The 12,804-nt window shown below is 53.2% G+C and overlaps 1 protein-coding gene across 2 annotated transcripts in view; it reads right to left on the bottom strand.

The window, feature by feature from the left end:
• Nucleotides 1-12,804, bottom strand: part of GNAO1 (G protein subunit alpha o1) — a 166,847-nt gene that overhangs the window by 26,225 nt on the left and 127,818 nt on the right. For both annotated transcript variants that reach the window (XM_023209968.2, XM_023209967.2), the window contains exon 4: nucleotides 2,523-2,683. In XM_023209968.2, coding sequence (XP_023065736.1) covers nucleotides 2,523-2,683 — 161 coding nt within the window. The remainder of the gene's footprint in view (nucleotides 1-2,522; nucleotides 2,684-12,804) is intronic.

The raw sequence follows: 12,804 nt of genomic DNA, 5'->3' as shown, positions 1-12,804 counted from the left end.
CCTTTCCTGCCCTCTCCCAGAGGGGAGACACAGAAGGCCCAGCCATGGTTATAGAAGAGAATAGTAACATCATCAACCTGGGAAGTGGAAAATTTGAAAGAAGGCAGAGACGAGGCTGCAGGGAGGAGAATTTCCTCAGCTTACTTGGTGGGGAGTTGACAAATACTGACTCAAGTTTCTTATTTAAAGTTATAAAGGTAAGCACCGGAAGAACTAAAAATAATCCTGTAACCAGCAAAAAGCCGGAGGTGAAGGTGGAGAGCGGTGGAAGGAAGGAAGGTGAGCTGAGCTCCCTCGATTCCAGAGTGGGTGGCCGTAAATACTATTTTGAGTCGGAGGATCAAGTTTTTCTGGATGCCACTGGGACAAATAAATGGAAGTGGGTAAAAGTGGGAGGGGCAGGGCTGGTGAGGGGAGTAGGAAGAAGATTGCTTCTCATTTTATATGCCTCTGCATTTGTTTAAATTTTTTTTTTCTTGTAATGGATTCATGTTATAATTAGTGAAATGGGTAAAAATGTAAGTGGAGAGCACGATTTGGTGAGCCACTAGAAGACAGATTTCGGCCAGCTGGCCCTAAAGGCCCCTGAGGGTCTTGCTGACTCTCGGGGAGGAGGCCCTGGACTCCAGGGCAGGGACAGGGAGTGGTGGAAGGGAGGAGGCCAGCTGAAAGGCACTCTCTCCTGCCTGGCTCTGGTCTGTGATTTGAGCATACGGAATGGTGGACACTGAGCTTCTGGGCTCACTGCCCTGACCACCAGGGTGTCCCTGGGAGCTCATCAGGCCCAGGGACCTAGGTAGTCATCACCTGGAACTCACAGGACTTTGGCATTTGCCCTGTGGTCAATCTAGGTGTGCAGAAATGGGAAGCCGCTCCTGGCCTTGCTCAAGCCCCTAGTCTGTTGGCTGCCATGTGGCCTGTGGAAATGTCCAGGAGTGAACATTGGCCTCAGCCATTGTCCATTGGCATTGCGTAGATTCGGGTTTCTTAATCTTGGCACTATGGATGTCTGGGGCCACGCAACTCTTTGTTGTGGGGGCCATCCTGCACACTGTGGGATGTTTAACTGCATCTCTGGCCTCTACCTGCTAGATGCTGAGAGCACCACTCTAGCTGCCAGGAGCACCACTTTAGCTGCCGGGAGAACCACTCTAGCTGCAGTCATCAAAAATGTCCCCAGATGTTGCTGAATGTCCCCTGGAGGCAAAATGGCCCCAGCTGAGAAGACCTGGTGAAAATGGCTGGACTGGATCATGTCAGAGTCTTCCCAGTCAGTGGGGTAAAGCGCAGAGGCTCCTTGCAGAAAGTCTCCACTGAATGTATGGGTACCAGATTGCAATTGCAAAAGTGGGGTGTGTTTCCCAAAAGCCAAGGGGGCAACCCCAGTGTCTCCATGACAGAAGACATGTCCCTGACCAACACTGACCATCCCAGGGCTCTGGAGCCTCCAATCTAGGGGCCAAGGGCACAGAAGCAGTGAGGATGTCCTTGGAGATCCCTAGAGTGATAAAGCTGCAGCCAATGGACCTGTGACCTGCGGTCATGGGAAGAGCCGGGAGCACCTTCTAACCAGCTCCGGCTTTTACCATTTCCTACTTCTCCATCTTCTCTTCTCTCCTCTTCTTTCTCCTCTGTCCCCTTCCTTTCCTCCGTCCACCCTCCTGCCCTCTTGTCATCTTCCTTATTTAGTTATAACAGAGTATTAAAGTATACATTTATTATATTAATTAGACTTACATATTCCTTATTTATTTATTTATTTATTTATTTATTTATTTATTTATTTATTTATTTGAGACGGAGTCTCGCTCTGTCGCCCAGGCTGGAGTGAAGTGGCCAGATCTCAGCTCACTGCAAGCTCCGCCTCCCGGGTTTACGCCATTCTCCTGCCTCAGCCTCCTGAGTAGCTGGGACTACAGGTGCCCGCCACCTCGCCCAGCTAGTTTTTTGTATTTTCAGTAGAGACGGTGTTTCACCGTGTTAGCCAGGATGGTCTCGATCTCCTGACCTCGTGATCCACCCGTCTCGGCCTCCCAAAGTGCTGGGATTACAGGCTTGAGCCACTGCGCCCGGCCCTTATTTTTAATTTTGAAGATAAGGGAATGGAAAACTTACTATTTTCTCTAAAATAAAACAAAATGGCACCATTTGTTTTCTGTCTATATGGCTGTTGGTTTGGTTTGTATTTATGGGGTCAGGGGCTCCCCATGAAAAACCAAAGCTGCTATACTTGAAAGCCGTCTTTTTGCAATGCCAGGCACTCCTCGGGACAGGCCAATGACAAGGTCCCGCCCTCTGGGAATTTCCACTGTGTGGTTGTCTCTTGTGTCCTCTGCCTTCTCCTGGGGGGCAGGAAGAGGCCCCTTCTCATTCCTTCCTGACAGCCCCCACCTGTAGTAGAACATCTCCTGGCAGGCATGACCTCAGACGAGAATCCTTGCTCTGCCAATCCCCATCGCCAGTCCCCTTCCACTCCCGCATCACTGCCCGGCTCCAGGCTGTGCACCCACCGGGACACTCACTATTTGGCAGAGTCGTTGAGCTGATACTCCCGGGACCGGTTGAAGCACTCTTGGATTCCTGAGTCGCCCCAGAGCCGCATCATGGCAGAAAGCAGCTCTGCAGAGAAGGGCTCGGTGTCTTCCATCCGACTCACCACGTCGCACACCATCTTGGCGTCAGCCTGTGAGGAGAGGTGGACGGTGGGCTTTGAGACTTCGGTGAGGACAGAAGACCCCTGCCAGCCAAGGGCTCTCCCCTGGCTGGGACTGTGATGAGGGCCCAGCCAGTGTGGCAGGACCACAGCTCAGCTCACAGCCTGCTCTGGGGAGGGCCACGACCTGAGCATGCACAGTCGGGGTTCATGGGGCCTGTGGGGCCTTCTACCACATGGACATCCTAAAGCAGGAGCTCCAAGCCACAGCCCATGGGGCCCCAGAGTTTTCTGGGGCAGGAAGGGAGAGTGGGCTGGGCTCTGTTCTCCACCCTCCAACTCAACCAGCAGCTCTGCTTTCATCCTGAAAACACAGTTATTTTGTTTGGGGGAGAAAAAAAAACAATGTTCTTTGCTGAGTTGTAATTTTCTACACTTCTTACGCAGGCTGGAATGGAGTCCTTAGAATTGGGCTATGTGGAGGAGCAGGTGTTTCGGTGGAGAATTCTGGTTAGCTGAGGGATGGGCCACAGGGGGGCTGTGCCTCAGGACTGGGGGATGGGAAGGGCTGGTTGCCAAGTGAGTGCAGATGGCAAAAATACCTCATGCCAACATTAAATCTCAAGAACTTTGGCCCTTGGATTGCTCAAAGTCAAAGGCCATTTTATTAATTTTTCTTGATTTGTTTGTGACCTGGGGCCTACCTTTCTCTGGGGGCAGGGGAAGCCCCTAGGTCAGGTGAAACATGGGAATGGGAAAGGACAGGTAATGAGCTTGGAGCGCTCTCCTCCTCTGCCTCCTCCCTTCCTCCTTGTCTGAGTGGGTGTAGCTGAATTTGCTTAAGGTGCACAAGTGTAGGCTGAGCCTTCTTGAAATTACAGAAAAAGTACTGCATAATTAACAGGATTCTTCCCCTTCCCTTCATCCTGGATATCAAAGTAGGGTCACCTGTTTTCAAAGACTACAATCACATGCATGTAACATCACAACCAGGAGTGTGGTAGTCTTTGAAGACAAGAAGGCTCCTGGAGACATCCCAGGACTGCATTGTCACTGCCACCTTGCACACGGGAGTAGTACTTAGTGTACAAAGGATTTGGTGGACACACTCTGTTCTCAGAACCTCCCCCACCTCAGGAGCGAGTGGCAGGAGCTGTGTCATTGGGCCTTTCACCCCTCCTCTGCCTCTTCAGCTCCTCCTGCTAAAGGCACAGTATATTTCCTGTCTGCTTGATGTTGAGTATGGCACAGGACTCGCCACGGTCCACAGAATGGTGCAGGAGTGGCACTGTGCCAGCTCGAGAGGCCATTTTTCTGCCGGTCCTCATGGGCCCTGCCATCGCCATGAGGCTCTGTCATTCATCCTGGGAAGAAGACCTGGGGAGCTGGTGGCCTAGGGGTGGGATACGGGACAGAGTAGAGCCTGCCCTGGGTCTCTGATCTGCAGCAGAACTAAGTGGCTGGGTTTAGGAGAGGCTTGTTAGACGGCACTCCTGTGGCACAGCTAATACAGTGTTACCATCCCCACTTCACAGTGGGGAAATTGAGGGCCACAGAGAGGAAGGCACTCACTTCACAACCCGATGGTGAGTGGCAGGGCTGGGACTCAAGATGAGGTGCCTTTGGACTCCAGGCCCACCTCTGTGATCACACCCCTCTGTGCCGAGAGCACCCTGGATGGCCGACAGTGCCTGGTAGAGGGGTCTAGACCACAGCTGAACTGGCCTTGCCCAGGAAGACCTGCACTCCGTCAGAGGCAGCCACAGCCTTTAGTGTCCAACTCGGAGTAGGTGAGAGCAGACCAGGTGCTGCCCCGGGCCACCCTCCTGCCTCTGCCCATGGAGCTCACTGCCTCGGGGGTATAGCTGGCTGCACAGTTTGGGAGTCGGTGCCCAGGACAGATAGGAATGGGCAAATACCCCAGCTTCCTTGCCTTCCCAGGGAGGCAATTCTGAGACAAGCTACACAGTCAGACAGGATCCCACAGGATGGAGCCCCAGCTGCCAACGTGGCAGGCCACCTGTCAGTTCCCCTTCATGGCTTCCCTCCCTTCCTGTGTGGCTTCCCCACTGCCTCGGTGCTTCCTGAAATGACCTCCCAAATAAACTCCTTGTCTCACCCAAATCCTTGTCTCAGGGAAGCTTCTAGAGGAACCTAAACCTCTAGACGCTGTCTTGAGGACAGCAAACCCCTGTCTCAGCCCCGGCACCAGACATACCTGTCTTCTTGCTCTTCACATGTCTCTGTGGCTGACAGGACTTTGCTCAGACCACTCTCCTAACCAAAGTGCAAGTTGACCACCACCTGAGTGGCCCCTCTGTCCCTGGCTGAATCCTAGCAGGCCCTGAGAACATCCCTGCCTAGTGACCACTGCCGGCCCGGGGCACCATGCTTCAGGGTGTGCACCAGCTGAGTGGCACTGCGAGATGTCCCAGCAACAGGGAGAGGCATGGCTGGGAGCACAAGGCTGGGCCAGGAGTGTGCTGGACCCTGAGTCCTGTGGAGCCCAGGCCAGCTTCCAGTCCATACCAGGCCCTGGGAACCAGGTATGAGATGCCAAGGCAAGGAAGAAGGTCGATGAGTGGAGGAGGTGGCTGGTAGGCATGTGACCATGCTGGGCCACCTGTAGTCTTTCCCTGGGATTCTTCAAAGGGGGAAGCTTAGGAGGATGTGGCCCCAGAGCCACTAGTATCACTGAGACCAGTGTCCCCCAACCCATGGAGAAGCCTCTCGGAATAAAGCTACCAGAAAGAAGCAGGGAAGTGTCATGGTATTTAGGTCTCCAAGGCTGGATCCCCTGACCCTTCATGTGACCTGGCCTGTGAGCCCCGTCCTGTTAGTTTCTGCCACTCATACTCACAGAGACCCTGACTACTACCAGGCCCGAGACAAGATGCTCAGCACTGGAGGAGGTGGAGGCAGGGAGCTGGGGGCCCTCCTCCAGCTGCCTTACCCCTGGTTTCAGCCTGCATGAGTCCTGGAGCCAAGAAGAGAGACCGAGACCCCACTGGGGTCTGGGAGTGCCATACACCAGGCCTACCATCTCCCCGATTTCACAGGCTCTCCAGAATTGGGATATTTTATTCATGTGTGCATTATTATTATTAATTTGAGACAAAGGTTTGCTCCTGTTGCCCAGGCTGGAGTGCAGTGGCATGATCTCGGCTCACTGCAACCTCCGCCTCCCGGGTTCAAGAGATTCTCCTGGCTTAGCCTCCCAAGTAACTGGGATTACAGGCATGTGCCACCACGCCCAGCTAATTTTGTATTTTTAGTAGAGACGGGGTTTCTTCATGTTGGTCAGGCTGGTCTCGAACTCCCGACCTCAGGTGATCCACCCACCTTGGCCTCCCAAAGTGTTAGGATTACAGGCGTGCACCACAGCGCCCGGCTGCATGCAGTATTATTAGACAATTATTCTGCCGCAAACCCCTTCAACTCCCAACCCTCTGATTAGGCCAGAGGAGAGAGACTGATTGCCCAGCCCATGGCACGTGGCTCTAGAAGTGAGTGGGAGGTACTGAAAGTCTGCAGGCATCCTTGGGGATGGGAGAGACACAAAGAAAATGAGGTCAGCATCTGGGAGTTTTGTGGCCAACAAAAGGTCTATACAGAAGTGTGAGGCCAAAGCTCTTCCAGAATTGAGCTGTCCAGCTAAGGTGCCATTTACATGTCAGAGGCTGTCCACTGCAGAAGGGCGGTGAGAAAGTTCTGGCAGCTGTGCCCCCTCCCATTGCCTGTCCTGGGAAGGAAGCTACAATGGTGCAGAGGCTGGAAGGCCAAGTCCCCATGCTGACCTGACCCAGCTCCCAAAGGTCAGTATCCCCAACACCCCAGTCCTTAGGGTCCAACTTCGCCCTCACTGGGCATGAAGATAGTCCAAGCCCCCTTGGCAGCAGTGACCTGGAAAGCCAGCCCTGGGGCCTGGGCTTTGGGTGCCCCAGGCAGGCAGGGATGACTCAGGGCAGCAATAGGTGGGTAAGCAGGGGCGGCGCCTCCACCTGGGGCTAAAAACAGTGCAAGGACTGTGAGTCAGGGACCTGCAGCGATCCTGCTCCTCGCGCCTGGCTGACCTCGGGCAATCTTGGGGTACTTTCCCATCTGAGGAATGCGGGTGGTGGACCTGGCAAGAGTTTTCCAAACTTCCTTCTTTGGGCCCCGCCTTCACGGTTTCTGCAGATCTGTGGAGCACCTGAGTCAGAACAAGTCAGGACCCGAGAGCAGGGTAGGGGACGCCTATGAGGCAAGACCTTCCCTGGACCTGAGGATCACATGCTAACGTGGGGGCCCCGGAGCCACAACAGGCTTTGCAGGAGGACACTCAAGAGGGTGCAACTTACAAACCGAGGCCACAAACCTACTGTGCTCCCACGTTTGAGCTTCCACGTGTGGCCTGGAATTTAATGGGTCCCACTGCAGTAGGATGCATTCTACAGCTTCGGGACATCTGGGATAGATGATTTCCTGGGATTCTCCAGCAGACAGCCCAGGGGTCTAGGCCTTCCCGTTGTGGGCTGGGAGGGGTCCTGTGCTGGCAGCAACACCCCCTGGCCCCCCGCCCTTCCTGCTTTCTCCTGTCTTCCACATTGGCTCAACTCCTCAAACTCAAAGACCGGGAGACTTGCTTGATTTCACTGCACCTTCCTATGCCCAGTGCCCTGCGGTTCCTCTTTCAAATCTGCTTTCAGCTGTCTGCTCCTCCCCTACTTCTGAATCCAGGCCTCCATGGTTCCCTCCCAAGGGCTCCCTGCCTCGGTCCTTCTCCTCTTCAGCCTGTTCCTCACAGAGCAGGAGACCATTAGTTTCCTCTTAATGTCAATTCTCCCCTTCTCCTTTACAAAAAGAATCCAGAAATGTTTAGTTGGGCACACTGATATCCAACTAGAAGGCTGATTTTTTTTTTTTTTTTTTTTTGCTTACAGCTAGTTGTGACCATGTGACAAATTCTGCACAATGACAGGTAAGCTGAAGTGAAGTAAGGCCTCAGGAAAGGTTGTTTTAAAGGTAAGGGGCACCCTTTTTCTCTCATTCCCTCTTTCCTAATGCTTGGAACTTGGATGTGATGGCTGGAGCTCTAGCAGATAAATGGGATCATGAAGACAAGGTCAACACCTTGTTGACCTTGGATAGTGGAATAGTGATCCAAAAACAGCCTAGGTCAAGGACCAGACTCCACACTATCTGAAGTCATCCTCACACTATCTTCAGTGTGTATTTTCTTAATACTTAAATTCAACTTCTGTCTTATTTAAGGCATAATTTCCAGAGTCTCTGGTATTCAGTTAAACTTAATCCTAATGGGTATAGCTCTTCCTCTCAACAGCTGCCCATCATTCCTGCATTCCAGACTCCTTGGGGCCTACGAAGCCCCTGCCTGCTCTCTGTCCTGACATCCTCCCACTTTCCCCCTCTCATGGGGCTCCAGTCACACAGCCTTACTCCTGTTCCCCAAATAAGCTGGCAATCCCACCTCAAGGTGCTCCATCTGCCCAGATCACTCTGGTCTCCGTCCCACCCTATCTCAAATGTCACCTCCTCAGGGAAGCCCACCTCCCTGCTCCCACAGCGCACAACACACACCGTGGTACAGCTGGTGCTGTATGTGCCGGCTATTCAGGGCAGGCATCGTTTCCTGATTTCTCATGGTACTGGGCCTCACACAGTGCCTGGTAGAGAGCTGGTGCTTAGCCACATTTCCAGGATGTATGGATCCTTGGCATTTTAATATGAGGCCTGGCCCCAGTTTCTCACTCAGTCCTATCTATCCTCCAGCTCTTGTCAGTTTGTATCTCATTTAGTGATTATGGCAGGTGGGTATCCCGCTTAGGTGAGGCAGCTTGCTAAAGATCACACCGCCAGTAAGGAGAGCCTGGACTCAAAGTCAGCCTCCTCTACGTGCCACAGCCAGCAGCTCTGGACTTGACATCTCAGACGAGACCTGGCCGCCTGAGGCCCGAGCTGAGAACTAACTGGCACCTAACCTAGCCCCCAAGCAGACAGGAGGGAGATGCATAGGACGGAAGGGCCAGGCCTCAGGGGAAGGAGGGGCTTTGCCAGCACAAAGGAGGGTGGCGGGCTTCACAAGCAATTACTAGAGCCAGGTGCTCCTTTGTCTGCCTGCTTTTAGGGATCTGGGGGACGGGGCTCACACTGAGCCTGAATTTCCTATCCAAGGCTCCTCCTGGGCCTATGGGGTGTGTGTGTGGGGTATTTTCTAGCACCGTTCTCTCTGCTACGGCCCCATCACACTGCTGTTTCTTGCCGGTCAGAGCATGCCTGGGTGCCCAGGCCATATGACACATGACAAAACACATGCATGTCCCCTGGGCAGACTCACCAGGTGCTGTAGTCTGATTGTTTAAGTCCCCCTAAGATTCTTATGCTGAAATCCTAACCCCCAAGATGCTGGCATTTGGAGATGGGGTCGTTGGGAGGTGATTAGGTCTTAAAGGTGGAGCTCTCACGAAGCGGGTTAGTGCCCTTATAAGACAGGCCCCAGAGACCCACACCCCTTCCACCACGTGGGGACACAGCAAGAAGGGGCCGTCCACGAGAAAGTAGCCCCCACCTGACGCTGATCTGCCAGCACCTTCATCTTGAACTTCCCAGCTTCCAGAATTGTGAGAAATAAATTTCTGTTATTTATAAGCCACCCAGCATGTGGTATTCTGCTATAGTAGCCTGAATGGATGAAGATACCGGGTCTGGCCTGTGAGCGTTTACGCAGGGCGGACTGCTAGAGCTGACTTCTTTAGAAAACTCACTGTGTGCTCCCGCCCCGGCAGTGCTGCAGGAGAGACAGCAATGACCGCTTCCAGGTGGTAGTGAAGGCCTGCCCGCTCCTCTCTGCCCAGCCCTGCTCTGCTGGGCAGCTGCCCTCTCCGCCTCTGTGGCTTTTTTCTCTTGTTTTCTGGCAGAAGAACCCTAGTTCCCAGAAGGGAAGCACCCTTCTCCAACCCAGTCTGAGCGCTTTGTGTTGAGCTGAATCTCCCCTGATTCTAGGGGTAGACACATGCTCTAGGCTTGGACAACCCATCTCACTGGCCTGTGAACAGTCTGGGTTAGGCAAAGAATCCCTATTTGTCAAATTAGACTAACAATCAGTCTCCAGTACCAGCCAGCCCCAGGACACTTGCGGCAGCTCTCAAAGGGAGGGCCCCTCTGAGTGTGCAGCCATCAGTGAGGAAAGCAGAGCTGAGAGGGAGGCACCTGAGTCATGAGAACATGTCAACGCCTGGATCCACCTGTGCCTGCAGCCACAGAGACCTCTGGGCTTTCTAGTTACTTGAGTCAATCAACCCCCTGCTTTGAAAAATCCAGTGGAGGATATGTTGTTTGTTTGTTTGGTTTATTTTTGCACTTGTACCCCACATAGTCCTATTACACTCCCTAATCTGCCAAGGCTAATGTGGGGCCTACCTCCTGCAGGAAGACCCCTTCCCATTCCTGCAGCACCACTGGCTTTCCTGGCATCTGAATCCGATCCTCTCTTACTATCTGACCACACCCCATGCACAGTGCCCACATGCTGTGTGGTGTTTCCTGTGGGGGCGGCCCCTCTCTCTCCCATGGGACTGGCAAGGCACTAGCTGTGTTGTGAGCACTGGCCACAGGCTGCACACTAAAGGCAGTCTGGGGGATTCAGTAGCAGGCACTCCTGTAAGGAGTTCATGGATATGCGTGTCTGCCTGAGGCATGAAGGAGTGGGCCCCTCTTCCCACCACTGTCCCCATAGGTCTGAGGCCCAGCTACAGAGAGGAGGGGAGGGGCTCTCTGTTGTGTGTGAGGAAAAACCTGACTGCGTTTCCTCAGGTGTGCAGGTGCAGGTGGGATGGGTTTTGCAGTCATTAAGGGCCCAGAATGCCCCCACCTCATCATTCTGCGCCTGCTGGAATCCACCATGGAATCCAACATCTGACTTTCCTGCCACCCCACACCTTTTGAGGAACCTCCTCTGCTCACTCCCTCCTTGGACCTTTAGTCTTGCTCCATGCAGCCTTCTGGGGGCTTCAGACTGCAAATTCAGGAGCCACCCAGACCTGAGCTCCAGCTTTAGCTTCCAGCTTGAGCAAGGGGTATCACCTTTCTGAGGCTCAGTGTCCTCACCTGCAAAATGGGGATGACAGCACCATCATTTTCTTTGCAAGACTGTTGTGTGAACAAACGGAGGGAAGTGAGCACAGGGGTGGCCCTGAGGGGTGGGCTGCGCTGGTGCCCACCCAGTGGATGAGTATACATGGCTCCACCTCATGGGCTGCCCAGGGCTGCCACATAGAGATAAGAGCAACCTGCCCACCCTCATGATGATCGGGGGCATGGGAGGAGGATGGGACTCTTCTTTAGGGCATGGCTGGGGCTGAGCATTTCTGAGTGTTAACAGTAAGTGAGATGCCATTCTTATGGGTTTAGGATCAGGAGGCCAGGGCAGGTTGTCATTTCTCAAGGCCACCTACAGGACACTTTTCCACATCAGTGATTCAAAGACAGCAAGAACATATTTTTTCATAGTAACCAGTACAATCTTTCCGGTTAAATCATATCTCATTCTTAATGCTGACAAATAAATGGCTCGAAGCTGCCATGGTGGAGGTGAGGCATTTTGGGGGAACCTCGAGGCTCTGGAGAACCCCCTATGTAAACTTTGCACTGCACCTGTGAGCAGCTGGAGAAAGGGGTGGGCAGGGAGAGGAAGAGGCCTGTGGAGACCGGGCCCAGGGGACATTCCAGCATTGAGACGGGGTGGGGAACTTGGTAGAGGTGTCCCCCAGAAGTGGGTTGCTTTGGGCTGCTGCTGGGGAGCAGGATGCCCGGGAGGTGGTGGGGTAGTGATGCTCCAGAACTAGCAGTACACAGGGGGTCCGTTATCCTGGCACACAGGCCCTGTGTCCTGCCACGAGGATATGTGCTGCTGGCGGCTGGTCACAAGTGTGCTGGGGAAATAGTATCCCGGTGACAATCAGTATAACAGCCCATGGTGTCCAGCAGGGAGGGATGCTGCTTCCAGAAAGCTCTCTCCAGTCAGCCAGCTGGTCCCCGGAGATAGAACCCATGCTCCGAGGGGTGTAGGCTCCCAGAGCCCAGTCAGGGCCCTGATCCCTGTGCACCCAGCTCTTACCCACCAGGACATAGACAGTCCCCCTGCAACAGCTTCTACTGCTATAGCACCTCCTTCCCTGCTTCTCAGAGATGTAGCAGATGCCTGTCTGTCCTGTGCCACACCCCAGCGGTGGTGATAGTGACCAAGAGAACCTTAGCGACAAGGATAGAAGACCACATTCTCCACTCACACGTCAGATACTGCAGTGACTTGGAAAAGCCCAGGTATATTCTTTGTGTGAAACCGGGATGGCAAACTGCACTTCTAACACTTGAGTCTTCAAAACCCTTCCCTTCTCTTCATGGCAATGTAAGCTTTTCAGTAAATATCAGTGGCAAAGAGGCTTGGAGCTAAAGCCTAATAAAAGGCCTCTTCTCTCTCAAGGGATGAGGTGCCAAGGATATGATAAGGAAATGAACAGGGATTTTCATTGTGTGACCCAAGTTCAAATCCTGGCTTCTGCATCTTTTTAGCCCTGTGACCTTGGACAGAACACTTAACCTCTGAGCCTCTGTTCTCTCACTACTTCCCACTGCACAGGGCTGTTTGTGCAGATAAAACGGGCTGAGGATGTGACACAGCTTTGCAACATGAAAGAAGCCTGCAAATGTTAGTTATTATAAGCAAAGATGAAATGCCTCAGACACAAACAACAAGCTGACACAAAATAAGCCCGCTTTGTACAAGACTTTCTAGGCAAGCATGATAATCTTGATAACAATAATCATAGTAATTATTATAATAACCCCTTCCATTTGAGGAGCTGCTTTGGATCACTCAGAGCTTTCCTCCATCTCTAATCTTTTAGGCCAAGTGAAGGGTGAGTCTGCAGACATGCACGCGCGCGCGCACACACATACACACAGACACACACACAAACCCAGTCCTCCAGTTGCACGGAAGAGCCTCCATCTGGCCCCACCCTGCCCCATGTACTGTAGTTGTCCCTGTACCCACCAGGGGGCAGGAGTGCACAGGCCAATGGGAGAGGGAGCAGTGAGCTAGACCTGCCGAGCCAGAGATCAGGTATTGCAGGGCCGGGCTCGGCGGCCAT

Source organism: Piliocolobus tephrosceles, chromosome 17 (genome assembly GCF_002776525.5).
Source record: "Piliocolobus tephrosceles isolate RC106 chromosome 17, ASM277652v3, whole genome shotgun sequence".
NCBI lineage: Eukaryota > Metazoa > Chordata > Mammalia > Primates > Cercopithecidae > Piliocolobus > Piliocolobus tephrosceles.
This window is presented reverse-complemented; position numbering and strand designations above follow the sequence as displayed.